The sequence below is a fragment of the Desarmillaria tabescens genome (assembly GCF_030435595.1).
Source record: "Desarmillaria tabescens strain CCBAS 213 chromosome Unknown EV420scaffold_25, whole genome shotgun sequence".
Lineage (NCBI taxonomy): Eukaryota > Fungi > Basidiomycota > Agaricomycetes > Agaricales > Physalacriaceae > Desarmillaria > Desarmillaria tabescens.
Window position 1 is genome coordinate 168,994 of NW_026848324.1, and position 24,340 is coordinate 193,333.

At 50.0% G+C, this 24,340-nt stretch overlaps 12 protein-coding genes and 1 non-coding gene across 13 annotated transcripts; 10 read left to right on the top strand and 3 right to left on the bottom strand.

Moving 5' to 3' along the window:
* Positions 1-566: 566 nt before the first annotated feature.
* On the top strand, positions 567-1,962 carry EV420DRAFT_1272569 (uncharacterized protein; the record flags this gene model as incomplete). The annotated part of the gene is made up of 4 exons (XM_060467705.1): positions 567-1,137; positions 1,169-1,252; positions 1,302-1,439; positions 1,493-1,962. The coding sequence occupies 4 exons, from the start codon at positions 567-569 to the stop codon at positions 1,960-1,962; spliced, it is 1,263 nt and encodes a 420-aa protein (XP_060328914.1).
* Positions 1,863-3,082, top strand: EV420DRAFT_568227 (uncharacterized protein). The gene has a single exon (XM_060482614.1). It carries the CDS (start codon positions 2,002-2,004, stop codon positions 2,860-2,862), a length of 861 nt encoding a protein of 286 aa, XP_060328915.1. The 5' UTR covers positions 1,863-2,001; the 3' UTR covers positions 2,863-3,082.
* A 111-nt stretch (positions 3,083-3,193) lies between these two features.
* Positions 3,194-3,958, top strand: EV420DRAFT_1272360 (uncharacterized protein; the record flags this gene model as incomplete). Its single annotated transcript, XM_060467691.1, has 1 exon — positions 3,194-3,958. A coding segment is annotated over one exon (765 nt), but the record flags the coding sequence as incomplete, so codon positions are not given.
* Positions 3,959-5,664: 1,706 nt separating this feature from the next.
* EV420DRAFT_1272489 (uncharacterized protein) lies at positions 5,665-6,345 on the top strand (the record flags this gene model as incomplete). Its single annotated transcript, XM_060467700.1, has 6 exons — positions 5,665-5,734; positions 5,795-5,841; positions 5,896-5,983; positions 6,035-6,111; positions 6,164-6,228; positions 6,276-6,345. Coding segments are annotated over 6 exons (417 nt in total), but the record flags the coding sequence as incomplete, so codon positions are not given.
* Positions 6,253-8,152, bottom strand: EV420DRAFT_1693094 (calcium-dependent phosphotriesterase; the record flags this gene model as incomplete). The annotated part of the gene is made up of 9 exons (XM_060479373.1): positions 6,253-6,655; positions 6,710-6,765; positions 6,828-6,910; positions 6,963-7,022; positions 7,074-7,226; positions 7,278-7,350; positions 7,404-7,566; positions 7,624-8,004; positions 8,060-8,152. The coding sequence occupies 9 exons, from the start codon at positions 8,150-8,152 to the stop codon at positions 6,506-6,508; spliced, it is 1,212 nt and encodes a 403-aa protein (XP_060328918.1). The 3' UTR covers positions 6,253-6,505.
* A 141-nt stretch (positions 8,153-8,293) lies between these two features.
* EV420DRAFT_568283 (uncharacterized protein) lies at positions 8,294-11,775 on the bottom strand. The gene is made up of 5 exons (XM_060482615.1): positions 10,178-11,775; positions 10,023-10,126; positions 9,511-9,967; positions 9,149-9,457; positions 8,294-9,092 (listed from the first exon to the last, which is right to left on the bottom strand). The coding sequence occupies exons 1-5, from the start codon at positions 11,658-11,660 to the stop codon at positions 8,413-8,415; spliced, it is 3,033 nt and encodes a 1,010-aa protein (XP_060328919.1). The 5' UTR covers positions 11,661-11,775; the 3' UTR covers positions 8,294-8,412.
* A 2,117-nt stretch (positions 11,776-13,892) lies between these two features.
* Positions 13,893-17,654, top strand: EV420DRAFT_1481271 (uncharacterized protein; the record flags this gene model as incomplete). Its single annotated transcript, XM_060469756.1, is given in 16 exon segments — positions 13,893-14,213; positions 14,270-14,294; positions 14,700-14,760; positions 14,907-14,952; positions 14,972-15,017; positions 15,212-15,265; positions 15,317-15,441; positions 15,503-16,010; positions 16,034-16,190; positions 16,213-16,903; positions 16,982-17,120; positions 17,165-17,217; positions 17,329-17,358; positions 17,393-17,452; positions 17,508-17,534; positions 17,634-17,654. 16 exon segments carry the CDS (start codon positions 13,893-13,895, stop codon positions 17,652-17,654), a joined length of 2,364 nt encoding a protein of 787 aa, XP_060328920.1.
* A 381-nt stretch (positions 17,655-18,035) lies between these two features.
* EV420DRAFT_568452 (uncharacterized protein) lies at positions 18,036-19,082 on the top strand. Its single transcript, XM_060482616.1, has one exon. It carries the CDS (start codon positions 18,257-18,259, stop codon positions 18,947-18,949), a length of 693 nt encoding a protein of 230 aa, XP_060328921.1. The 5' UTR covers positions 18,036-18,256; the 3' UTR covers positions 18,950-19,082.
* EV420DRAFT_568457 (uncharacterized protein) lies at positions 19,040-19,662 on the top strand. The gene is made up of 2 exons (XM_060482617.1): positions 19,040-19,072; positions 19,127-19,662. Exon 2 carries the CDS (start codon positions 19,184-19,186, stop codon positions 19,472-19,474), a length of 291 nt encoding a protein of 96 aa, XP_060328922.1. The 5' UTR covers positions 19,040-19,072; positions 19,127-19,183; the 3' UTR covers positions 19,475-19,662.
* A 1,315-nt stretch (positions 19,663-20,977) lies between these two features.
* On the top strand, positions 20,978-22,281 carry EV420DRAFT_1621297 (glycoside hydrolase superfamily; the record flags this gene model as incomplete). The annotated part of the gene is made up of 4 exons (XM_060475683.1): positions 20,978-21,006; positions 21,054-21,245; positions 21,295-22,116; positions 22,164-22,281. The coding sequence occupies 4 exons, from the start codon at positions 20,978-20,980 to the stop codon at positions 22,279-22,281; spliced, it is 1,161 nt and encodes a 386-aa protein (XP_060328923.1).
* Positions 22,282-22,288: 7 nt separating this feature from the next.
* On the bottom strand, positions 22,289-22,978 carry EV420DRAFT_1553516 (ribosomal protein L11). Its single transcript, XM_060473556.1, has 2 exons — positions 22,612-22,978; positions 22,289-22,564 (listed from the first exon to the last, which is right to left on the bottom strand). Exons 1-2 carry the CDS (start codon positions 22,778-22,780, stop codon positions 22,326-22,328), a joined length of 408 nt encoding a protein of 135 aa, XP_060328924.1. The 5' UTR covers positions 22,781-22,978; the 3' UTR covers positions 22,289-22,325.
* A 128-nt stretch (positions 22,979-23,106) lies between these two features.
* On the top strand, positions 23,107-24,036 carry EV420DRAFT_1553518 (cyclin-domain-containing protein). The gene is made up of 3 exons (XM_060473557.1): positions 23,107-23,194; positions 23,250-23,632; positions 23,684-24,036. Exons 1-3 carry the CDS (start codon positions 23,131-23,133, stop codon positions 23,882-23,884), a joined length of 648 nt encoding a protein of 215 aa, XP_060328925.1. The 5' UTR covers positions 23,107-23,130; the 3' UTR covers positions 23,885-24,036.
* On the top strand, positions 24,029-24,100 carry EV420DRAFT_t165. The gene has a single exon. It is a non-coding gene; the product is annotated as a tRNA-Gly (tRNA).
* Positions 24,101-24,340: the final 240 nt, after the last annotated feature.

A 24,340-nucleotide genomic window follows, 5' to 3' on the forward strand; every position in this document is an offset into this window, starting at 1 on the left:
TACATTTTACATATTACATCCATACGGTTTGCAGTAATCCTTACAATTAGTATGCCTACGTCAATCGCATTTGCTTTATTACGGATTTTCAGGGACCCTAACATACCCTTTCCCGTGTATCGTGCATTTCTCTGTTAACTAGAATGCTGACCAGGCGGATGACAGACTGGATTCCTTCATTGGAAGGCCAAACCTCAGACCTTCAGCTTCAAACTTGATGCATTGATGGATCACAGCGAGCCACAACAAAATTCGTTGGTTATAGTATACAGCTTGAGTTGAAACTAAATGTGTCCGTTGATCAGGACAATTCTCCGAGGGCCTGGTCACAATTGCATGATTGACCAGAATTTTCCACACAGCTCCCTTGTTTTCAGCCGAAGACCATTTAAAAATAAGAGGTAGGACCAGGATACTTATAATTATGTATTTTTCGCTTTGTTGATGATTCCGTTACACCTGACATGGCGGAACTCAGTAGCACCGCCACAACTATTGTTGATCACGTGTTATACACGCTTGTTTATCGGCAACCGCGACGAGACGCAGCTCGTCCTCTGTTCGACATGGACTCTCCATCAGCGCTACCTCCTCCGCTTCCTCGTCTTAGGGTATCTCGAACACCTCGAAACAATTTTGACAGTCCACAGTCAGGTCCATCACGCCTCTCAGATCCCATCGCAAGCAACAGCGTTGAGCTCAATATCGGCGACGAGCCTTCGCGGAACTTGCTATCTTCATTCTCGATAATGGATACATCTGCCACTTTACCAGAAGATACTCCAGCTGCCCGTCTACGTGCTGTCATGGCCAGACTTCCTCCGCCATCCTCGTCGTCTACTGCGATACCAACTCCGCCATCACCTTCAGAACGAGAGTCTGACTTTGATCAGCCCCATTTTGGTTCCTCAAATGCTAGTGTTGCTCAAGAGAGCATCAGAAGTATATTTTCTCGTGCTCGACGCGACCCAGGAGACACTCCACGAAAAGATAACAGACCGAGGCGGAATAGTTTCGATGCTACTGAGGTGCAAGCTAGCCCTAGGGCCCAAAAAGTGAGGCAAGAGAGAGCAGGTAACATAGGCAGAAGGCAGAGCATGAGTGACGAAGAGATCGAAAGTACGTACCTATCTTCACGTTCTGAAGTTGTTCTGACCTTTTCTCTTAGGACACTCTCATAGGTCTGATCTCTCCGATGCCGACGTCTTCAGTGCAAATTCGAAGACCCCACGTGCCTTTGGTTCAATACGCGGTCAGTCGCATCTCAATATACTTGTCCAATTTCACTAAACTATCTTAAGATTCAGCGAACGATAGCATTGACACCCAAGCTATGGTCAACGACCTCGGTAACAACCAGACAACGCCTCCAGCTGCTACAAGCACTCCCCAGCACTCATTGCAGATGTCATTGAACTCCTATCTCCAAGCTCAGTCAAGTATGTATTGTCCATTGTCCCAGTCTTCATACATATCTTCATCTTTTCTCCAGATCTGCTAGATCACGATTCAGAAATGCAGCGAGGGCTCCAAGTTTTCGATAGTGATGAAGGGGAATCTCCGAAAGGTACGCATTATTTTCTGTTCATTTACAGTATAGTAAGGCTTGTTATAGTTACTTTTTCGACTGCACCTCGAAAGAAACAGCCAGATCCGCAGGCGACTATTCGTCCACGTACGGTGGACCGTTCTAAAGCATCCTCAAACACAAGTCGAAGCCTGACAGAGTTGAAGCGCTCCCAGTCATTCTCTACCCCCAAACCTGATCCGCCAAAGTCTCGCGCTAGTCATTCGTCTTCTCGCTCAACCGATTCCTCGCATAAGAAATCCCTTCACTCTTTCCCAAAGTCAACAGGGTATTCTGGTTTGGCTAGGCGAGACAGCATGAATTCTGTAGACTCTTTTGATGACCGTGCAACTTCAGAGGGGTCGCACGCAGATCGTGAGTATCCAGCATTCTAATGGCAACTGACAATTGACGTGCACATAGACCAAGAACGGATGGCTGAAATGAAATCTGAACACAACGATGACCTAGAACGGCAATGGAATAAGCCCCATTCTCGGACACTGTCTAGTCTAAGCCAGTCCTCCTTAGACGCTATCCGCCTATCTCGCTCAGCAGGAGGACACCAGCGCCATAATTCCTTTTCGAGTTCTCGTTCTGCTTCTCCTGCTGGTTCGCGGACAAGCGCCGACGAAGAACGTGAACGAGAGGTTCAAGCTGAGGTCGACCATGAACGAGAGCGGAATTGGAACTCCCCCCATCCGACATGGTATAATCAGAGTACCCACCACAGTCATTCTAGTCGTGCTAATTCACCGACCCCGCCATCCCCTACCGCTTCCACGTCGTCACACCTATCTTCCAAGGGTATACGACCTCGCATAGACTCAAAGGTCTCTGCTCGAGGGACTCCTTCACCCAGACTCTCAATCCCCGACTCTCCTTCCCGGTCGCGTATAAGACCGATCAGCTATTCGTCTCGTTCAAATTCTCCGTTACCACCTGATTCTACGGCCCCACGAAGTACTTCATCGCGCTATTCGCATTCAAATACATCCATTAGTCCCACCCATAGTAACAGCAATGAAGGCCGAGCACGATCGGGGTCTACATTGTCGAAACATACTCCAAACGACACCTCTCAGCGAACAAAGCTTGCCCCAAGGCCACCTCCTTCCCCTTCCCCTTCGACAGCCAGTTCTAACAAACACAAATCGTCAGGACATTCTAGGACTCCCAGCCATTCTAATGGTAAATCAAGGACCGTTGACCGTGATAAGCCTGTTAGTAGCCAAGCACCCAATATAGGCAATGCCTATGACGGGCAGTCAACAGGTTGGTTTAGAATTACGTAGCGCTGCCCTTCGCTGATCGGATATCTTTCCAGATACCGATGGAGAGGATTTACCTCAAGAGAGTACGCCCACACTTAAAACGACAACGTTAAACCAACTGCACACCGAAGAAAGAAAGTCTTCTTCCCCACAGCTTTGGTCACAAAACATACGAGACGAATCACATTCATACCGACCCATTGACCCACCTGCCACCCCGCCGCCATCATCGCCCTTGTCATTGCCATCTACGCCACCCACTCCGCCTAGTTCAGAGCCGTTGTTCACTACCCAGCACCGAAGATCCTCATTTTCCCAACTTGAATATCAGACCCCTTCACCTCCAAAGGGACTCCCGGAATTGCCTGGCCCTCCATCATCTGGCTCCGAATCCGAACAAGATGCTGAGCCTGTCGGCCAGGTAGCAGTGTTGAAAACACCACGACCGCCTGGCGCTTGGGCCTATACTCCCGCTCCACGACTTGCCAGATCGAACTCTCTGCCAGTAGAGGAAGAAACTAATGGTGGTCCATCCTCTCCTGAGAACTCGACTCCATTGGCACGCACCACTTCTCTGCCTCCACAGACACCTGCCCCTCCCGGTGGATGGCTTATGACGCCTAAAAAGAGCGTACGATTTGATCCACCACCTGCAGATTCTGACCAGTCTGGCGCCGAGATAACACCGAATTCGTCTGCAGACTTTCGTGAAGAAACTATACATAATGAGCAACGCCCCTCCCGCACGACTAGAGAGAATGGGATCTTGAAGCCATCTTCTGTTCTCAACATTGATAGCAATATACCGGATATACCACCTACACCTGTATCACCCTCCAAATCTCGAAGGATGCCGACTGTAAACTTCGTGGATGAATATGGCCAAGAAGAGAAACCAGATAAGAACCACGGTTCTCCTCGTAATCGCAGTGCTGTTCGAATAGTGGATGCGATGGGACGCGAAGTAGATGACAGCATAGTTTCCCTTGAGGAGCCTTTAACGCGGACGGAAGGCGGTCAGTCATATGCGACAGGGCTTGTCGGAAATTGCGCAGGACTTAGAGGATGTTTTCCAGTAAGTCTCCCTTTTCGTGCGATAAATACAACCATCAGCTGAAAGATGTCCTAGGTCAAGTCCTGACATCGATGTGGCTCGGCTAGCAGAACTGGAGCAGGCGTCAAGAGTATCTCGCAAGCAGAGGGAGGAGCTTGCGCGAAAGCTGCATCATGTACGGGAGAGCATGAACAAAAGCAAAGCCCCGGTAAATTCATCGTTCACTGCTGTTTATGCGTTTGCTGACCCATGTGGACAGGTTCCGGCTCCGGTTAGTCGTCGATGTCCTTCGTTGTCATGGATAGCATTGGCAATCATAGTCCAGCTGTTCCTGATCATAATCATGTATCTGTAAGTTTTCTTTTATCCTTGTAATTCTTGTGACGAACTCAAACACTAAAAGAATATCGGTGTCTCGCGCTCGAGAAATATTTCTTACCACTTACTATGACCCATTCTATGCGGAGCTGCATATGTATACCACCACTACACCCGATTATACCATAGATTGGCTGTCGTCGGCCGACTCACCACCAATATCTCAGGGCAGGGACAGATTTATTACGCGAGTTTTGAATATGTTTGCTGACTGGCGGGACACTGGGGAACGAAATGGTTTGTGGCCCCCGACCTAAGAAGAGTGTCTGCATGATATTTTATTAATATTGTATAATTTCCCTGTACCTTTTCGCGTTTTGGTGGACCCAGGTCGGTTTTTGGGCAGTATACCAACAACTATCCAGTCCTATCAGAAACAAGCACTGAAAGAAGGTTCGCTATAGAGGGTAACGTGTCTTGACATTCTCATATGTCTTTGTCTCCTCAGTCCCTGCATTGACCATTCGTACAGGCTAGCCGAACAAATATCCCAGACGGGCGTATCTGACTCCGACAACTATTATGACCAATTATTTAGCCACCATAGAACGATGGATTTCGACAAGGCCCAACAACGCCACGAATACCTTTGACCTGGGAGCCTTTCGTAATGCCTTGTGGGTAACGACCATCAAAGCAAGCAGCACAGGGCTTTCCTCTGAAAGTCCGTAGGGGCCCGGCCGGCCCTCTAAAGACGATTAGCGTGGGAGCTGCAACCTGGTTCCGAGGTTTGCCCTGGTCTGACTCTGGTTTATAAATCTTGCCAGGCACTTCCATGCTCTTGGCGATCACTTGGATACCACTTCCATGCTGCTCGTGTGGTCCTTCGGTGTTTTTCCTATGAGAATATTCCCACATGTGAATATGACTTCCCGCTAGCTTTGGTCTTCCGCATTGTAGCGCTGATTCTGAATCTATTCATTCGAGTTTCTCTGACAACGGTCAAGATGGAGTCAAGGGACGCACATGATCGCATTAGCCGTCCCATTATTTTTTCTTCCCGGAGTTTCTAAAGGATCTCACAGTCCGTATATAAGGCCCTCAATGCTCTCTGAATTTTCTCATCTTCAACTCTGAGCCTTTGTTGACGTCTTGACGGCGATTCACTTCCTTCTTCCCTCTTTCTTTCACTTCAGCTTTCTCCTTACCTTCCTTTGCAGCTAGCCTGCTTTCTGTCCTTCACGTTCTCCTTTCATACAATTCCGTCCTGCTTTTCGTGAATATCGTTGGTTCGACATGGTCCAAGTCACTTTCGTCGTTGCTCTTGTTTCCCTTTTCTTTGGTTTTGTTCACTCGGCACCCGTGGCACTGAATTCTCGCGCATTCCAGCTTCTTGAGTGAGCGTTCTTCGCTGTTGAAACTGACAACGCGTTGACACTCCGTGGGACAGCTACGCCGATTTCCAAATCTCCGACGGTGTTGCTGGCAATGCCTCCGCTGAGGCCAATGCGGTCTTCGTTGGTGAGCTCTACACTCCTCTTCGTTAACAAAGAGGGGCTCTAACAAGTCGCGCTTCTGCAGATCCCTTCAATAACGTCGATTTAGCCACCGTTGATAGTCAAACTTTGGTCAGTCACCGTTTCTCCCGTGTTGCGAGGACCAGGGATTTATTACTCCAACAGGATGATATGCAAACGATGAGAGAAGCTGCTGAATCTGCCGAAACCGAAGACTTCAATCCTGCTATTGATGCAGCTAGTGGAGCTGCAGGTAAGTGTCCTAATTATTCATTGGAACAGCTCGCTGAGGCTGTTGTCGCAGCTGATGCTCTACAAGTCGGCAAGATCAAGAACAAGGTTCTGAAGCTGACCGGTGAAGTTCAGGTTCTTAACATCAAAGTCAGTTTTGTGTCATTATTGCATTGATGGCGTCTCACCCATCGCTATGTAGATCGCTCAAGCTCAAGCTGCGGGTGATGATACCTCGGATTTAGAAGACTCGTTAGCTGAAGAACAGTAAGTAGAAAACATCTTTTCGGGGAGGCAAGCTGACCATCCCTCAGGACGAAACTTAACACCAACATTGCCACGGATGTAAAGAACGCCGGGAAGACTTCACAATCAGTGGTCTGAATTAAGGAAGTGGTTGTCCAGTACATTTACTTGCTCCTGTACACAGGGCTAGAACAAAGGCTCAATTTGATAGACTCATCTCTAAGATCCTGATCGCTTGATTCCTTGAACTGCAAAGACTCATTTATAGTTCAGGATGGTAGGCTTCGTATCACCATGTTTAAAGAGACATGCCCTCAGCCGCTATTCTGACCAGAGATATTTTCGTGTCTGACAGAACAAGAAGCCGTCCAGGTCCCGCGAACACTAGATTTGCAGATCCCGTCCCCAGATAAATTTTCCCGATGAGCGTTCCTTTATTGTTCCAAACCTATTTCAGTATATGAGCTGACCAGCAGAGGAAGATAAATCCGTATGAACACACATGTACCCCGTCCCCAGCGGAGGCATAGACATTACCTTGAGTGTCAACGTTGATGCCTGAAGGATGAGTTAATTCACTTAATAGTACGTTCCTTCCCAGATATATAGGTGACTATTACCGTCTGCGATTCCTGTGTCGACATACGCGAACACTCTGCGATTTTTCAATGCTTCGGTTTCAGCGTCAACGTCAAACGCGTAGCTTAAGACAGAGATACGCTGAGCTGATTTGACGAGCAATGAAAACTTCATACATTGTAGAGGGAAGGGTTTGGTTGACTCCCAAGAACCCCCCCTGACTTGAAGTGTCGCCGCTATACAACTTCGTCAGTGTGAGTTTACAAAGCTACACCAGAGGAGCTGACATGTAACACGTTGAGCCGTTGGGTGAGAATGCAATACCATTCGGCAATCCTATCCCATCAGCTACAACGCGAACTGAGCCCGTAAGGGGATCAAAGCGATAAATTTGCGCCGGCATTAGTGGAAGGGGTCGGAAATGGCCCAACCATCCATATCTGAGTATAGTCAGAAAAGCTTCCCGACCCTCGATGAATGATTTTACTGACGCCGGATCCGTGAAGAACATGTTTCTGCTCAGGGGATGAACCTTTATATCATTGAGAGAATTAAATTGCCGGCCTGCGCAACATGATTATCAGCTGATCGCGTATGAAACGTATATATAGCCTCACCGAAGAAGTTGTCCAAGAGAACAGTGGTATCGTATGGTGGATAAGGATCAATGAGTACAATCGAGGGAGGAGAATATGCGCGACCTGAAGTAACAACCAGGAGTGAGCCATTGTACGGCCCCGTTCCGCCATTCGCCATTTGGACTGTTTCTGCGAGAATGAACTATCACGTCTCGAACATGAAGTTCAAATGTCAGGTTCCAAAAAAGCAGCGACGCACAGTTGTGTACGGAACGTTGACCGACCCAGATGCATTGGCAGCATCAATCGCCGCCTCAACCTGTGTCATGCTAATCTTTGAAATGACATTATTATGGTCCCAATCGCTCATTCCAAGGTCGCCTCCAGCATTACTAGCGAAGAAAACCTCGTCCGTCTCGGGAACATATATAGGTGCCTCATGAGCAAAAGCAAATGTGGAATTCGACGCGACTTCATAAATGGCAGGCGATTCACCTAGAACATCGATGAATGAAGCATCGAATATCTGAAAAAATGGAGGGCTTGAGTTGGTGGGATTGAAGAATTCGTCGGCGCTGAATGCATTTTCACGGAACGTGGCATTGGCTCCCAGGACGGCAAATGTAGTTGGATCTACAAACTGAAGCGGAGATCAGCTTTCTTATAGCTGATGCAGCAGTCGACCGGGAAGTTACCACAGAATTGGGCGGGACAGTTGACTGGGAAATGACTTGCGGCACCCAGACACTGGACAGCAGTAAAAGAGAGATTATAAGACCGTCGAACATGAAGACCTATGTGTCCACTCAGACCGAGTCCTCATTTTATACGTCCATCTAAGACCTATCTCCGAAGATAGAGCGAAGAGTCTTACCATAAAGACCAGGTGGAACGGATGGTCCGCGTTATTTTACGTCGTCGCAACAGTGTCGGGGCGGAATTCTTTAAAATCATTTCAATTGTTCATGTCATACAACCCACGATCCACACAGTACCTAATAACAATTAAAAAGCAATAAGCATCAGAAGCAAACCAAAAGAGCTGTCCTTAATCCAGCGTCTCAGATCCCCCATCCGAAACCTCCGTCGACAAATCCCGGAGGTTCTCTTTAATGTGTCGTATCCGCTCTTCCATATCATCCAGTCTCCTCGTCATCGAAATAATCTCATCGCCGAGCTTCGTCGGATCAAAATGTCCGTCCGATACCGCAACGACAGCACCTTTCCCGGCTGACAGTTCATCCCATAGTGCAGTGACTACACCGTGAATCCACTTCTCACGTTCTTCTGTTGTCTGTAACACCTTCCGTCGCCCAGATTCGGCTTTGTATCCCATGCGCGCCAGCGTCCATATGTTGCTGATAACCAGAAGCACGATAACGAAAATCAGGATGGTCGTAGAAGACGACTGGTCCCAAGCATCTCCAATGAGCTCCAAAGCACCTTTAGTGCTTTGTTTGGCGACAGACGCAGCACCTTCGAATGTGTCCCAGGCCCATTGTAGACCACGGCGATTACGTTCATGTTCACGCTGTTTTTCTGATGTGGGTTCAAGCGTGGGTTGCTTGACATCCGCAGCAGCAACAGGTTCAACGAGCGCCAAGGCAGCTGGATCCACACCTTCGGGTACGAACTCGGACTGGTGCTCTTGTATATAGGCACGCATAGCCTTCTCCAAATCAGCATGATATACCTTCTGTCCGTCAATGGCTGATCTCTCGATGATACCTATGAGTTTCATAAATGAATGATAGCGTAAATGTAATGACAACAGAAACTCTTACCCTTAATGAAACTCCTTCCAGTCCACTCAACCTGGGTAGTCACAATCACTTTAGTAGATACGGCACTGGCCCACATGATACAAGTCCTCGTCTTCACTGAAAAGACACCGCCACTAGGAACATCTGGTGTCCGTGTTGTCGTGACAGTAACGATATAATCATCAAAGTCACAGTGCACAGTCTCGTCGTGAATTTCGCACTTTGTCTGTTTCGGCCCAACACTGTTGTTTAGTGGCTTAATGTACGACATGTTTCGGGCGAGGAGTTTAGAGCCAGGCTCGATCGGGGCCCAATCAGATACTTGGATATCTATTGACCCGTTAACTTAGGAGGTCGAGATGATATCCAAAAGGAAAACGCACCTATAAGCTTTTGATCGACGACCAAGAACTCCTTCATAAACCCACTCGCAAACATGAGATTGTATATCCGTTCGGGAGTGCCTGGTATAATCATCTCCAAAGCCTTCTCAGAGTAATGTGTCCCGTCCTTGCCACACTGGCACTGCGTCACCTTTCTCTGAACGGTTCCAATTTGTTTACCGACAATCACGGCATCGCCATTGACGCCACCGCCAATAATAGTTCCTTCAATAATCTGATCAACGGGTTGTTCCACAGATCCTGAACCGAGACTTTGCGTGTCTTCAGGCCGAGCAAGGCGCCAGATATTGTAAATGACATCAAACGTCGTGTCTCTGGACAAAAAGGATGCGAAGTTATACTTGGCTTGACGCGTCGTGATCTGGATGGCGTTGGGTATCACAAAAGCGGTCATCTTCTTCTCCAAGGCGATGATTTCGTAAATAGGTATAGAGAGCTGCCAAAAATGTTGCATTACATCTGTCAAGGGAAGGACATCTGGAATGGCTTACATCTGTGATCCACCCAAAGATGTTGGCATGAAAACAAATATGGTTTTCGGATATGTATAGTCTTCCTTGAATTAGAATCTCTCGTTGTAGCGCGCAGCCGTAATCTGGGAAGATATTAGTTGGCCGGACACGTACGACTATACTCTATGACGCACCTTCGATCAAATAATCACCTTCCGGTATGGCAGAGAATAACTCATGAAAGTCAGCATTCCTTCTACTGCTGGCCACTGCGAAGCCAGTAACAGGTATGTCGGAAGAGCCCAAGTCCAAGTCCATCAAAGGGTCTGATTCATCTGAATCCCCCTCGTCTTCGTCTGAGGTCTCGTCCTCCAGTCCTGAGTAATAGTCAGGTCCCCCACCGACCTGGTCATCAGGATACTCGGAATTTATGTCGCTGTGAACTGACATCGACTTGCGCCTTGGTGATGCTGTAGACGAGCGCTTTGACTTGGGGGAAAAGTCAGACGATCCTGCCCTGTTATGTGACGAGGTCGAACCTGTCCTGTTCAGGTAAGGTGGCGACGGTAAGGAAGCTTTCCTTTGGGCAGGAGGACTGATATGAACCTGGTGGGGTGCTGAAAGAACGGGGTTGGCCATTGCCAAACCAGAGGCAGCGATGGCGCTCGCGAGACCTGTTGGTTTTGAAGAGGGGCGTTTCCATGGCCGGCTTGCCGGCTTCTTCTGATTCTGGCCATTTTGTGGTGTGATCACGGAGTTAACTGATGTGGCGTCAGTGTCTCGAGACGCGGCAAGGAACGTCTTTTCATTCGTTACTACTGGCCCCGTATTTGCTCGTGAATTTTCTGGAATTTCAGGCATCGTTATTGACGTAGGTGATTCCACAAGGGCCGCCTTGGAAGCATCATCTGTATTTTGACCCGGCGGATTGTCCTTGACATCTCCAAGACTGAGATTCGGTGTCGTGGCGGCTCTGGAATGGATAGTGGATATGGGTGGCGGTGGAGGTACGTTTTTCAGGGATTTGTTGGATGATTTTCGGTGTATCTCGGGGGTAAATGGGGCAGCCAGTGTCCCGCCAGCAGGCAAAGGCGGCGTCGTGGAGGTGGTATCTTTCGTAAAAGCAGCTGCGAAGGCTTCGCGAAGGTTGGATTTTGAAGATGAAGCCGTATTTGGACGTGATGGAGGTCGTGATTGGGAAGCGGGGGCCGTCTTTGACGATGTAGTCGCAGGCTCAGCCGTAGTCGGGGGTACTGGCAGTGCAGACGGCAGTTTTGAAGGCGATGAAGGTGTTCGACGACGAGCGCTATTGTTTGCAATGCTCGCACTACCATCCATACCATTGCTACCATTGGTAATGCCATTTTCCTTCTCTTTGCTTGTATCGCCCGAAGTTGAGCTCGGCGACGGCGGTACAACCATAACACTCGGGTTGACGTCCTGCAGCGACCCATTAGGCTGACCGGTATTTATTCTTGAGGCCTGGCTGCTCGTTGACTTTTTGACCGGTGAACTGGATGGAATGAAGCTCCCGGACGGAGACGCGGTCGCGCTGATAGCAGATGAAGTTCGGCTGCGAGGGGCGGGGAAAGGTGACTGGTGGGAGTCGAAGGAACGATCACGACTATGCGTGGAAGTGGGCGACTTGACCAGCTTTGAGAAAAAGTTGGGCGCCATTGCGATTACCTGAATCCAATGACGAGTATGAAGAACAAACGACGCCCGGGTCCAATGTCCGCGTCCAAATTCTCTGTCACGCCGTTACCGTGACATCATACAGCCTTCGCTGAATTGTCAATTCTGCCGCAATTTTTGGTTAGGTAGTGTCGTAAGTATTCCTACGGACTCGTACTAGGCCTAGAAACCTTCACGTTTCTGAATGCTTGTAGCAAACCGATTCCAATCAGCATGCCAAGTTCAACCAAAGTTGTGCTATCTTCATCAAGTCGCCCAACAGCTCCATCCGTGTGCAGTGCCATAACCTCAGCGCTGTACTCTACTTCGCTTCCATATATCCGAGAGATGGGTCAAGTGATACGGGTCGTCTGGGACCCGTCTTTCCGTCTTCGTACGAATCCTCATCATCTTGCGACATCCATGTTCCGGAGTTCATATCTTGGGGACATTGACAATTGAGTAACATCGCTCCATGATACTGGATACACGCAAAGGTCGAGACCATTTCGCAGACGGGCCTTTCCGATGCAGCGCGCTAGTGAACCAAAGTTGCACGGGAAGAATTCGAGGTACTAGAACGCGCTATCAGTGATTGTCTGACTTGGCAGTAGAATGAGGGTGCGCTTTCTTTAGCGCTTTGACGTACCCAAAACCGGCTTTGTGTCCCAAGTCGACCTTCCCAGCTCTTGAATATGTGCATCAATCGATGCCCAATCATTAATCAATAAGCAATTGACCCTTGTCTATATTCTACCTGACCTTTGTGCGAGCTCCATCTCGCAACCAACGAGGCAATAATTGTTGCTCGAAAGAGCCACCCCACCAAGGATTTGCATTGTTGCTAAAGAACCCAGGATCATCAAAGATCTTGTAGCGATACGTCTCATTCCCACCAGAGTTATCCATCCCGAACAAGACGGCTTCGCCACAAAGCACCGAGAGCAAATGAATCAGTAGGTGCGCCACACGCCTCCACCCGAGGCTCGTCTGATTCGAATTTTAGCTTCGCAGAAGAATTCAAGCCTGTGTCTAAGAACTTTAGTTCAGTTGAGCAGAGAGCGACCGAACGACTCCAAAGGATGATGCCGCTGTCCTTTAAAGTTGTCTTTCCTGTATGATTCGGTACTCCAGGATCCCAGCAACACCTGTTACGGATGAACACAGGACTCTTCTGTTTTACACTTCTCGAATGCCGAAACGTTCATACAACAAGCCACCACTGGCAGCTGAGGCGTCGTTCGAATCCGTCACAGAAGCTGAACAATCAGTGTAGCCCTTTTTTCACAGGTCGAAGCGTCGGCCGTTCATCCCCGCGTGCTGGTAACCTTCTTCATCACGTAGACAGTTTCTCTCGCATACCTTTGCAGAAGTCGTGTCCGCGATAGTGAATGAATCTTATATTCCATACACGCGATTTTGTAATATTCCGCAGGCAAATTTGAAGGACCTGCCTTTCTCCATACCAAAGAAGTACCCACCTATGGTGACACGAACGTCGATGGAGGTACTAGCAAAAAGGTTTCCACGCACCTGTCTGAGCTAAACTTCCCTCTCATCATTCCCATTTGTCGAACTGCATCTACAGTTTTCCAGAAATTCCCAGAGAGTAGAAGCTTTATCCGCCGATAGTGCGTTGCCAGAAAGTACGATTTCATAACAATTTTCATCCTGTCTGCATTGATAGCGGTACTCGATATTTTTCCGGCATCACAGTATCATAGGGTCGTTATGGAATTGGCGTGATAACCTACTGGGGATATATGAGTTGATATACGATGTTCAAATATAACAGACACACGCCTTATAATCATGCAGCAGTATATCTCGCCAACTCTGGTGCTGTTTCGTCTTGTATGCGTCTCACTGTCGTCCAACCCTAAGAGTACCATGCACTAAGACATCCAAATGAAATCAACGTCCACGGTACTTGATAAAGGTGACATGGCCCGCAGTTGCGAGGCCTAAAGTCAGTTCTGTAGATGCATCTGAGGTGTAACCCGGAGCGTTAGAAACTGAGGACATCCGGCAATTCCCGTACCTGGTCTTGTACAGACCACGATCTCCATGAAGGTTCCCTTAAGCTTCAATAGTATCAAAGACTGCTTGAATGCCTGGTACGCCTTTCTTTTCCATACCAACGCCTTTGTTCTTGACTTTGCCTTGTTCAGTACATAGCAAGATGTTTCTTATAAAATCCACTTCTTGTATTCTCGCGCTACGAACTCTTCACCCATGTGGGCAGTACACATACTTGCAGCGATCTTCAATCGATCTCTGCTGCACCGTATACTCACCTCCATGAACAGAAAATGCTATCTTTTCATACCTTCTCCTCAAGAACTCGCACTGCAGACCCTTACTCCCAAGCCTCTCTCGCGACGCACCATATCTATCTCCATTCCTCTTGGACATATTCGCGTCCAATTCTACACACACGCACGTTATGCCGTAGTCAACAGGCCTCCCTGCATTCAAGCCGACATTCGTCTCTCCGACTCGGGTGATCTTGAAGTTCAAATCGTCAAGGACATGTTCGGCTTGCACACTTGTGCAGTAAGTAAAAGCTTATTTTTTATTCCGTTTTCCCTTCTCGGCTGAATGCAATGCAGATCCTTGGCAAGCACGGAGAGTTATGTACGAGCACCGAGTCAATCATTTCTTTCCGTGACGTGCTGGAATTCTCCAATTCAAGAGGATGCATTAAAGTCACCGGTTGGCACAATATAATTTGTACTTCATTTGTATATGACTAACCGACTTGGGCAGAACCATACGTCTCTGACTCCGTACGAATGCAACGTGAAATTCGTTGTGCCCTTCTGTTGTTTCTCCGATCCTTAGAAATGCTCATAACCACCATCTTCGCCATCTTGTACGATCTCGCTATATCTGTAGCTAGCCGGTCAGCCACATTCAGGAAGCCTCAAAGAAACGCCGGAATCCGCACGCAGTAATAACCTATATGAATGCATAATTTGGAGTAATGTGTAACGTGTTTCGAACGTGAGAGGCTAACGTGAATGGCTTTTCCCATTTTAGCCTTCAACCCGGCAATACAGGACCATACTCATGGGGATGTTCTCATGACCCTGCCTACCAGGTACCCGCGAACACCTGTGAATATGCATGTGGCAATTAGCACATCGCAACCCTTGTCAAAATCAGGCGCGCTTCGAGTCTGGTGAAAATTTAACGAGTGCGGTTGCATTTCAAGACGTCTATTCGCGTTGCCGGATTTCCCACCAGGATTGAAGAGCGAAATACTCGGAAACTCTATGAACTCACGAAAATGGTAATTCTATTATCTGCAGGCAACAAATTCCGATGGGGCAAAGCGCACCGTTGCTCTTTCCGGTCGTGGGTGTTCAATGACCCACTTCCGAGGGTATCAGAAACGGGAAAAGTCGAGGACAGAGAATCAGGACAAACGGAGCACGCTAGCCGCAGGGGGCCAATACATTTCTGCCCTCTAAGCGTCTTGGCACTAACCGGCCTCCATTCTATCTAGGCACCAAGTAAATCAGCTGTAATCACATCAATTGATTCTTCAGCCTGTCGAGATGCTACGGATCAACCACCGAACAAGCACCGAGAGCAAGGTTTGGGTTTGTGAATGGTGAAATGCCAATGCTCCGAGACTACTTAATCTGCGATAGCACGACAACTTTCAAGTGTCGCATTTCATGCATGCGGGCTTATGCATAGCCATATTCAAGCCTTCAGTGGAACTTCATCTCTAGCGTTGACATCGCTGTTGCCAACTACCGTCGCACCAACATTAGTGCGTTGCGATCTAAAATATCTTCTTTCTCCCAGGGCTTATATTGAATATTAACGAGCAGGTACTCCTTGATACTCTCCCTCCTCGCACACCATGGCTGTTTCGTCACACCCACATTCCCGCATCGTCGGTTTTCATCCCTAGAGGATGGACGCTCAACGACGACGTCGTTCTCTACATCGTACAGCTGATGTGCGCTGGCTCGGCACCATGGACACCGTTTGGCCCTTCAACAAAAGATGTCCGCATGTTAGCCGCATCCTCTCGTCATCTCAGAAGGATATGTCTTCCACACGTGTACTGCCGCTATCAGTGGGCATGGAATAGCGTAACTCCCAGAAGATCGGCGTTCATGCCCTCAACGCTATGGACCTACGTGACGTCAGTGCAGCACCTCCTCCTTCCTTCCTTCTCCTCATCTCACACTTACTCAGGTCTTTTCGAACTCGATATCCAAAAGTTCTTCGGGGGCCATTCCGATCTCGTCATGAACGAAACACTTCAATTCCCCAAAGCCCTGCCGGATAACATCGCTGCAGCCTTTCCCTTCATGAAGAACCTACGAACATGTATGCCTTGTCACAATTCACAGTTTGCGGACCCTGGCGCGAGCTGTTGGAATCCGTATTTCTCGCGCCCGCACTTCAATCTCTAGAGATACGTAATTCCCCGTGGCAAAGCTACGCAGAGATATTTGACACACACGACATCCCAACCCCTTCTTTGCGGGAATTCATCTACCACGCCCCGTTCGCGTTGCTACCCACACAGAAAGACATTGGCCGGCGTGGGATGGTTCCAACGCGCGACGGAACTTTCTATCCTGCACCCCCTGATCCACAGCTGCCGGGCGTCGCTCGAAACCCTTGAGCTTCCAGCAGAACTCTTTCTCGACTTGTTCGATGAAGAGTTCCCCGTCCTTCGCGAGCTTCGCGTCGAAGGGGTCTGGCCCCGGGGACACGACGATGACGAACCTTCTGATGATTCGTGGGTGCGGCTGCTCAGGTTCGCGCCACGCTTACGCGTTTTGAATGTGCGTTTGGTCCCGGGTGATGCAGAGAGGAGGACGTGTCGTCTCGTACATCAGATGCCTGAAGGCATCGATGTAATCGACAGGCTACACTCCATCAGGCTTTCGAATCCTTCTCCGGATGACTTTATCTTTCGCTTACTTCCCTCTACGTTGACGGATCTGTCTCTGACGGCTTATCCAGACCACACGACTACAGCCGATCTCGCGAGATGTTCCCTTCCCAAGGGTATTTTATCGTGCCCTGAGCTGCTGTCCATCTTGAAGACCCTTTCCGTGTCACATCTCAGATCCTTGGCTATCTCGTACAAGTGGGGTTGCCCCCAATCTCAAGAAGAGCTCCTACGGTACATCGCCCGTGCGTTCCCAGGGTTGGACGTGCTCGAGCTGAACCAATACCACACACCCGCTAATATGCAGAAGACATGTATGGTGAGCCAGCCATATCAGAAATTTTTATCCGACCCGTAGCAACAACTAACAAGAGGGGGACGCCTTTTTTTAATATAGAAACAAATCAAGGAAACACTCTCTTCGCTCTCTCGACTGAGATCTCTGCGGTTGAATCTCGGGTACATGCAAACCGGGCAATGGCTCTGCGACGCTACTTGGCGGTACGATAGGGATACGGCGTGGGATGTAGGGGAGGGTTATTCAATCGCTTGTGTGAGGTTTCGTTTTTGGTTATGAAAGCACCGCTGGCGCCTTTTGACCGCCCGTATGGATGGGTATGGACGTGGAAGGACGTACGTGGTGAATCAGTCGGAGACGTATGGCCACTAATCTGCTGGCGTTAATAATATATTATTGGATACTCAGGGTTGTTCTTTGTTCTATTCATATCGTGTGTAATATAGTTTAAAGAAGCATCAAGTGTGATATTAAAGGTCTGTCTTGACTGATGTTATTCCTCTTTGACAGCGGGAAGAAGCTGATGGCAAGATACATGGCGGCGGGCGTAGAATAGGGAAGGGTTGGAGCGTACGTACACTTGGCTAGCTTGAATTGGAAGATTGACTTGCCAGTCATTCAGTAGGCAATGCTTGGTTTTAGTGCTAAGAAAGTGCGCAGCATCTTGACTTTACAGCTGTTTGCATACAGTTTTTTTTTTGTTTTTTGAACTCTTGCATTTAATTAACCGCCTTTGCATACAGCTTGACAGCCAGGGCGTTTTCGTGGATGATGGAAGAAGGCTCGGACTTTGTAATAAACCGTGTTTTGGGGACTTCGAGCGCACAGAGGGCCTCCGAGATCGCCGAAATAGCCATAAACGCGTCTTCAAGTCCGTAAACCATGGCTTATGACCAAGTCCAAATTACTCTCTTCTCTCGCGCAAAACACGTGCTACTTACTGTCAAGCTATATGATACAGTGTATGCAAACAGCTGTAAGTCGCAAGTCTCCACACGACCTTAACGTTTAATCACAAACGGCAGATGCCGAATTCACCTCTTGACTGACTACGACGACGTTCCGAGGCGCCTGACACTATCGTCTCAGCTTACCATAAACCAAGACCAACATCACCTGCACATAATCAAACATCGCCAACCTAGACCTCTGAATATGCCTCCACGTCATCCTGTTACGCATCTATACGCGCTCACTGTTCACGAACATTCCAGATAATCATCACCCAAAAGGGGCCTCTGACTCGCCATAAAACTAAAACTGAAAACGCAATCACAGTAACAGCACCATGTCCGCTTCCTCCAGCGCATTCAGCCAAACCCTGCAATACATCACATCCATTAAACTCGTCGAGCTCGAACGACAGCGCGAAGCATGTACACAATACGTCACCGACACACTTGCACAATCCCAAGGCGCCCCGGACCCCATAACGCGCGTCGGGATACTCATCGAGCGTATCGACGCGTGGACAGGGACTCGGGAATTTGGTTAATACGTCGCTGGATGACTACAAAGCGTACGTGCACCCCACCCACCACTACCACTAACCCACATCTCCATTATGTAGGTACCTCCACCAAGCACGCTCAGATCCCTCCATCACACCCGCCCAAGTCTCCCAATGGGCCGACACCCTCAAGACTCAGCTCCGCCAGGCCGTCACGCGCTACGACTACGCAAAGCTCTTCGGGGACCTCCTCAGCGAATGGCTCCAGAGCGGTGACTCCCTCGCCGTCGCCCCCGACCCCGCCCCCTCGGCATCCGAGCACACTGGCATGCGCCAGGAAAAAGCCGAACAGCAAGACCGCATCCAAGAACTCATATTCACCCCCAAACACGTCGATACCCACGCAATCCAAGCCTACCTCGAAGAGCTCTTCTCCTCCTCTCCGGAGGCTTCCGCCGCTCTGGGGACCCTCCGGAAAGACTCTCAAGGCCCGCGGAGAGACCCTCCTGCGCCAGTCCTATCGACGTCAATGGTATGCGGAAACTCATCAAGTCGCTCATCGCGCGAGACTTGCTATCAGCGGAAAAAGCCGCGACTCTTGGGGGGTTCCTCGATAGTGCTGTGATTATCGAGGAAGTGACGAGTGTGTTGAATATGCAGCTGGCTGGTCTTGACAAGTGGGACTGGCCTGAGGAAGGCGTTGCTGTTGAGATGCGTAGGCACCTCAGTGGAAAGTACAGGCAAGTATCAGTCTATTTATATTTTTGTTTCTGAAAACTGACTCTTTATTGCAGAGCATACATGGACAATGAAATCATGCAAGCCTTGCTCTTCCAGTACATTGGCATCCAATGGAGCACCACATTCAAACAAGCATTCAAAATCAGTCGCCGAGTCGCGCGCGTGGAAAACCGAGACACCCGTGCTTTCTCGAGCTCAGCTCAAGCGGCGGAAACCAGCAGCTCGGGGAGTCTCCGGATGGACCAGTCGGATTCCGAGGCGGGCCTTTACAACACTCCGGCAGTCGGCATCTTCCTGTGAGCATTGAAGCCAAGCGACGAGCGCTACAGCTCGGACAGTTCTTTATGACGCAGCTCCCAGATGAGATGGAGGGCGAGACGGCGTACGATGAGGAGCCCTAGGTCTGGGTCGAAACCAAATCAAGGACTGAACGCGCAGCAAGGTGCTGTTGAGGCTTGTGAGCACAGAGGCGCACCTGAAAAAGACTCTCAAGGGAAGCTGTACCATTATGCGTGCAGATCTGGAGTGGTTCGGACCGTCGTTACCGCACGACTCGATCCTGACGGTGCTCAAGTTTTTCGGGATGTCCGATACGTGGGTCGAGTTCTTCCGGAAATGGCTGGATGCGAAGCTGAGGTTTGGGTCTGATGGTGTACGGGTGCGGTCTCGTGGGGTACCGATTGCACATTCGCTGTCGGTGCTCTGTGGAGAGGCAATTTTGTTTGGGATGGACTTTGCGGTGAACCAGCGGGCAAAGGGGCTGTACGTATACAGTATTTATGACGACTTTTGGTACCAGAGTGATGACGGGGTGCTATGCGCGGACGCGTGGCGGGAGATGAACAAGTACGCGTCGCTTGTCGGGATCACGTTTAATATGAAAAAGACGGGAGGTGTCTGTGTTGGAGCAGAGCTGGAGCCGAGTCTGCCCAAGGGTCGGGTTGGCTGGGGCTTCCTCGTGTTCGAAGGTCGGTTCGTCGTGGACCAGACCGCAGTGGACGTGCACATCCAAGAGCTCCGGCGACAACTCGCGTCAGCCAAGTCTGTGTTTGGCTATGTGAATGCGCTGAACAAGTACCTCGAGTTTTTCCGGCGCAATTTCGCACAGCCTGCACGGTGCTTTGGCCAGGAACACGCGGATGATATCGTGGCTACGTTTGCGCGTATCCAGAGAGAGGTGTTTGCAGAGACAGATGGATCTGTGGTGCGTAAGATTCAGGATATGATCGAGGCGCGGTTTGGAGTGAGGGATATCCCGGCGGGGTGGTGTTTCCTGCCGACGGCGGAGGGCGGGCTGGACGTGGTGAACCCGATTGTGCACGTGCTTACGGTGCGGGATAGTCTGGCTGGAGATCCATCGGGTGTATTTGAGGAGCAAATGAGGCTGGACCGGGACGCGTATGAGCTTGCCAAGACGCGATGGAACGGCGAGACAGAGTTTATGCCGTGGGAAGAGTATATTCTTGGCAGGGAGACGCGTCTGAGTGACTGGGCTGTGGCGTGGGAAGGGCTACAGGCTGTCGGGGAGTGTTGGGGTTATCCTGTCGAGGCGTGGATTGTGGGATTGTATGCGGATGAGATCATGCACCGCTTTGGGGACCTGAAGATTGTGGAGGGGACGCTGATACCCGTGGGAATGTTGAGCGCGTTTAGGAATGCAAAGGTCGCGTGGGATTCATGACGACACAGGTATACGCAGTGTGGCAGTGTACCCAGCGTTATATAAATTCATGTCCACCAACTATGAGCCTCTCCCCACTTCTGAACATCACGACGACGACACTGCAAATCTAAACGCTCAAAAGGCCCAGCTCAAAAAGAAGAAACTGCAAAGGGTCTTGTTCGTAGTCACCAGTCTCTTTTTCGTGCTTGTCTTGTTTGCTTGGAATCGTCGGACGCCTACAATGACAAAGGGCAAATACAACGTTGGCTAGTACGTCCCCTTCTCGTATCTATTATAACCGCCTAAGCATATTCTAGCTTCGTCAACTGGGGCATATACGCACGCAAATACCCGCCCTCTGCCATTCCCACCTCTGACCTCACCCATCTCCTCTACGCCTTTGCCAACATCTCCCCAGACACCGGTACCGTCTCACTCTCAGACCAATGGGCAGACGAGCAGATCCACTACGAAGGTGATAGCTGGAACGACCCTGATGCAAACTCCAAGTACCCTCTTTCCACCTCTCCCTCTTACTGCCCACTAACCACCTTGCAGCCTCTATGGAAACTTCAAAGCCCTCCACCTCCTCAAAAAAGCCAACAGGCACCTCAAACTCCTCCTCAGCATCGGCGGCTGGACCTACAGCCCCAGCATGCACCCCGTCGTCGTCGACCCCTCCAAACGCGCCCAGTTCGTCCGGAGCAGTCTCCAGCTCCTCGAAGACTACGGGCTAGACGGGCTCGACGTCGACTACGAGTACCCCCAGAACGACGCCCAGGCACGGGGCTACGTCGAGCTCCTCCGCGAGCTCCGCGGAGCACTGGACGTCCACGCGCAGGGGAGGGGCGGGTACAGGTTCCTGCTCACCATCGCTGCGCCCTGCGGACCGGACAACTACCACAAGCTCCATGTCCGAGAGATGGACGCGTCGCTGGATCTGTGGAATTTGATGGCGTATGATTTTGCGGGTTCGTGGGACAAGGTTGCGGGCCATCAGGCGAATCTGTATGGGCCGCCGATTAGTGCGTCTCAGGCGGTGGATTTTTACCGGTCCAAGGGTGTGCATCCTGGCAAGATCGTGTTGGGTATCCCGCTTTATGGGAGGTCGTTTATGGGTACGGACGGCCCTGGGTCGGGGTACAGTGGGGTTGGGGAGGGGAGTTGGGAACGCGGTGTGTATGATTATAGGGCGCTGCCTTTACCTGGGAGCTATGTCATGCGGGACGAGCACAAAAAGGCGAGCTGGACGTACGATTATCGTACGCGGGAAATGGTCAGTTTTGATTCGGAAGAGGTGGCTCATTGGAAGGGTCAGTATATCCGGCAGCAAGGCTTGGCGGGTGCGATGTACTGGGAACTTAGTGGTGACAAGAGGCGGTGATGGCAGTCAGAGGGGCGAAGGCGGCAAAGGCAAGGACGTTCAGCCTGGGCAGAGCCTTGGTTGCTGTTGTCAAGCATGCAATGGGTGGACTTGAGATGAACGAGTACAATTGGTTGCATTATAATCGTAGCAAGTTTCCGAATATGAGGAACGGGATGTAATAAAAGGGGAATAATATGCATTGCGAATGTCAATAATAAACAGTCTACTCGTCTGGTACCTCGAGCTCGCCCTCGTTGATGGCGTCGATGATATCATGAGGGGGCTTGCCATCCACTGTGCATCCCACTGACTGGGCGGTACCCAGAATCTCCTTTACACACCCTGAGAGCTCCTTGGCGAGAGATTTGGACTTCATCGTCCGTGCGATATCGACAATCTCGTCAAATGGTATGTTGCCCGAGTGTTTGATGTTTTTCTCCTTCTTCCGGTCACGGGGTGGCTCTATACGGTGGTGAGCATGGCGGAGTTATATAAGAAGGACGACGCACCCTTGAGAGCCTTGATAACGAGGGAAGAAGCAGAGGGAACAACAGAGACGGCTGCTTGCCGATTTTGGATGGTGAGTTGGACGGTTACACGGAGACCCTTCCATGCGCCTGTCGCTTTGGCAATATCTTCACCGACCTTTTTCGGTGACTGCAGAGGGAATGAGTACATTGGTATAATAGAGAGTAAATTGGACAGACTAGACCAAGAGGACCGATTTTTGGTGCGAGAGCAGAGGAAGCACCGACTTCACCACCTGTGGCTCGGAGGTAGATGATCTTGATCTCATTGGGGTCCTAGAACACCGACGTTAGCTAACCAGCATCGACTAACCACCGTTAAGAAATACACACGAATTTGGGAGCCATGGTCCTTGTCAAGTCAATTAATCGACGCCGGCCTCAATTCCCGGCGTCCCACCCAAAAAATAAAGTTGAATCTCCGCTTGAGAACTGTACAGGTGCAAGAGTCGGGCCGCGGGCCGTGTGGTTTCCATTAAGGCAACTCTTCGACATGGGTCGATGAAAGTCGAGCTTCCCGCTGCGTTTGAAGATGCGCCCATCAGCGACCTCGTCGTACTCATAGGTGAGCTCTCACTTACCCCGCCTCCTTCCGCCTCTAACCCCCGCCCCCTCCCAAGCCGACATGCTCGAACGGCTAATGTCCCACAACGACCTGATCGCCCTCAGCCCCCAATCCCTGACGCGCTTCCACTCCCGCTCCGCCCCCTCCATCTCCATCCTCGACTACCTCCTCCGCATCACCCGCTTCATCAACGTCGAGCGCTCCTGCCTCCTCGTCTCCCTCTACTACATCGACGCCATCTGCGCCCGCCACCCCCTCTTCACCCTCTCCTCACTCACCTGCCATCGCTTCCTCATCACCGCCATCGCCGTATCCAGCAAGTGCCTCTGCGATACCTTTTGCACTAACGCGCTGTATGCAAAGGTCGGGGGGATCAGCGTGACGGAGCTTAACATTCTTGAGAGGGAGTTTTTGCAGATGATCGATTGGCGCTTGATGGTAATGTTTTCCCTTTTGTGGCGGATCTTCACTGATCTTTCCCCTGGTTAGTGCACGCGTGAGATCCTATCAGAGTACTACACAAACCTCGTCAGGACAAACACTTTGGGAAAATACGCCATCGCAGACTCCGACTCCACCTCGGACACCCCCGTGCTGCCCCGCAGACCCTCCGTCCCCCCATCCCAACCCAAACGTCCCACCATTGAGCAAAATATGGCTTTTGCGGCTCATCAGAGAGGCGAGGGGTAGAATCAACACACTAATTTATTCATTCATTTTAACATTAAAAGATTTAAAAAGAAGCGAATGATGCATTGTAGAATTTTTGGTGACGAATGTTTCACTGACGTCTTTGATAGGTTCGTAAGGGAGTGGTGCATGCTCCATAACGTAACGCCGATGGTGAAACGGTTATCATGCTTGCCTTCCAAGCAAGCGGTAGGGGTTCGACTCCCCTTCGGCGTAATGCTTATGTTGTATTTATGTTTTGGCCAAGCCCAAAGGGGTACCTCATGGGACCTGGGTTACACGAAATCTCTACTGTAGCCTACATGGGATTGTTTTCATACGACAATTTATTGCTTACTTACCCCTCGGATGACAGGCACATGGCCATCTTTTCTACATTTCTATGTTCGCATCTCTATACATCTTCTTTATCTCAGGAGCTGTGATCCATCTGGAAATATTGTGTGACTACTCTGT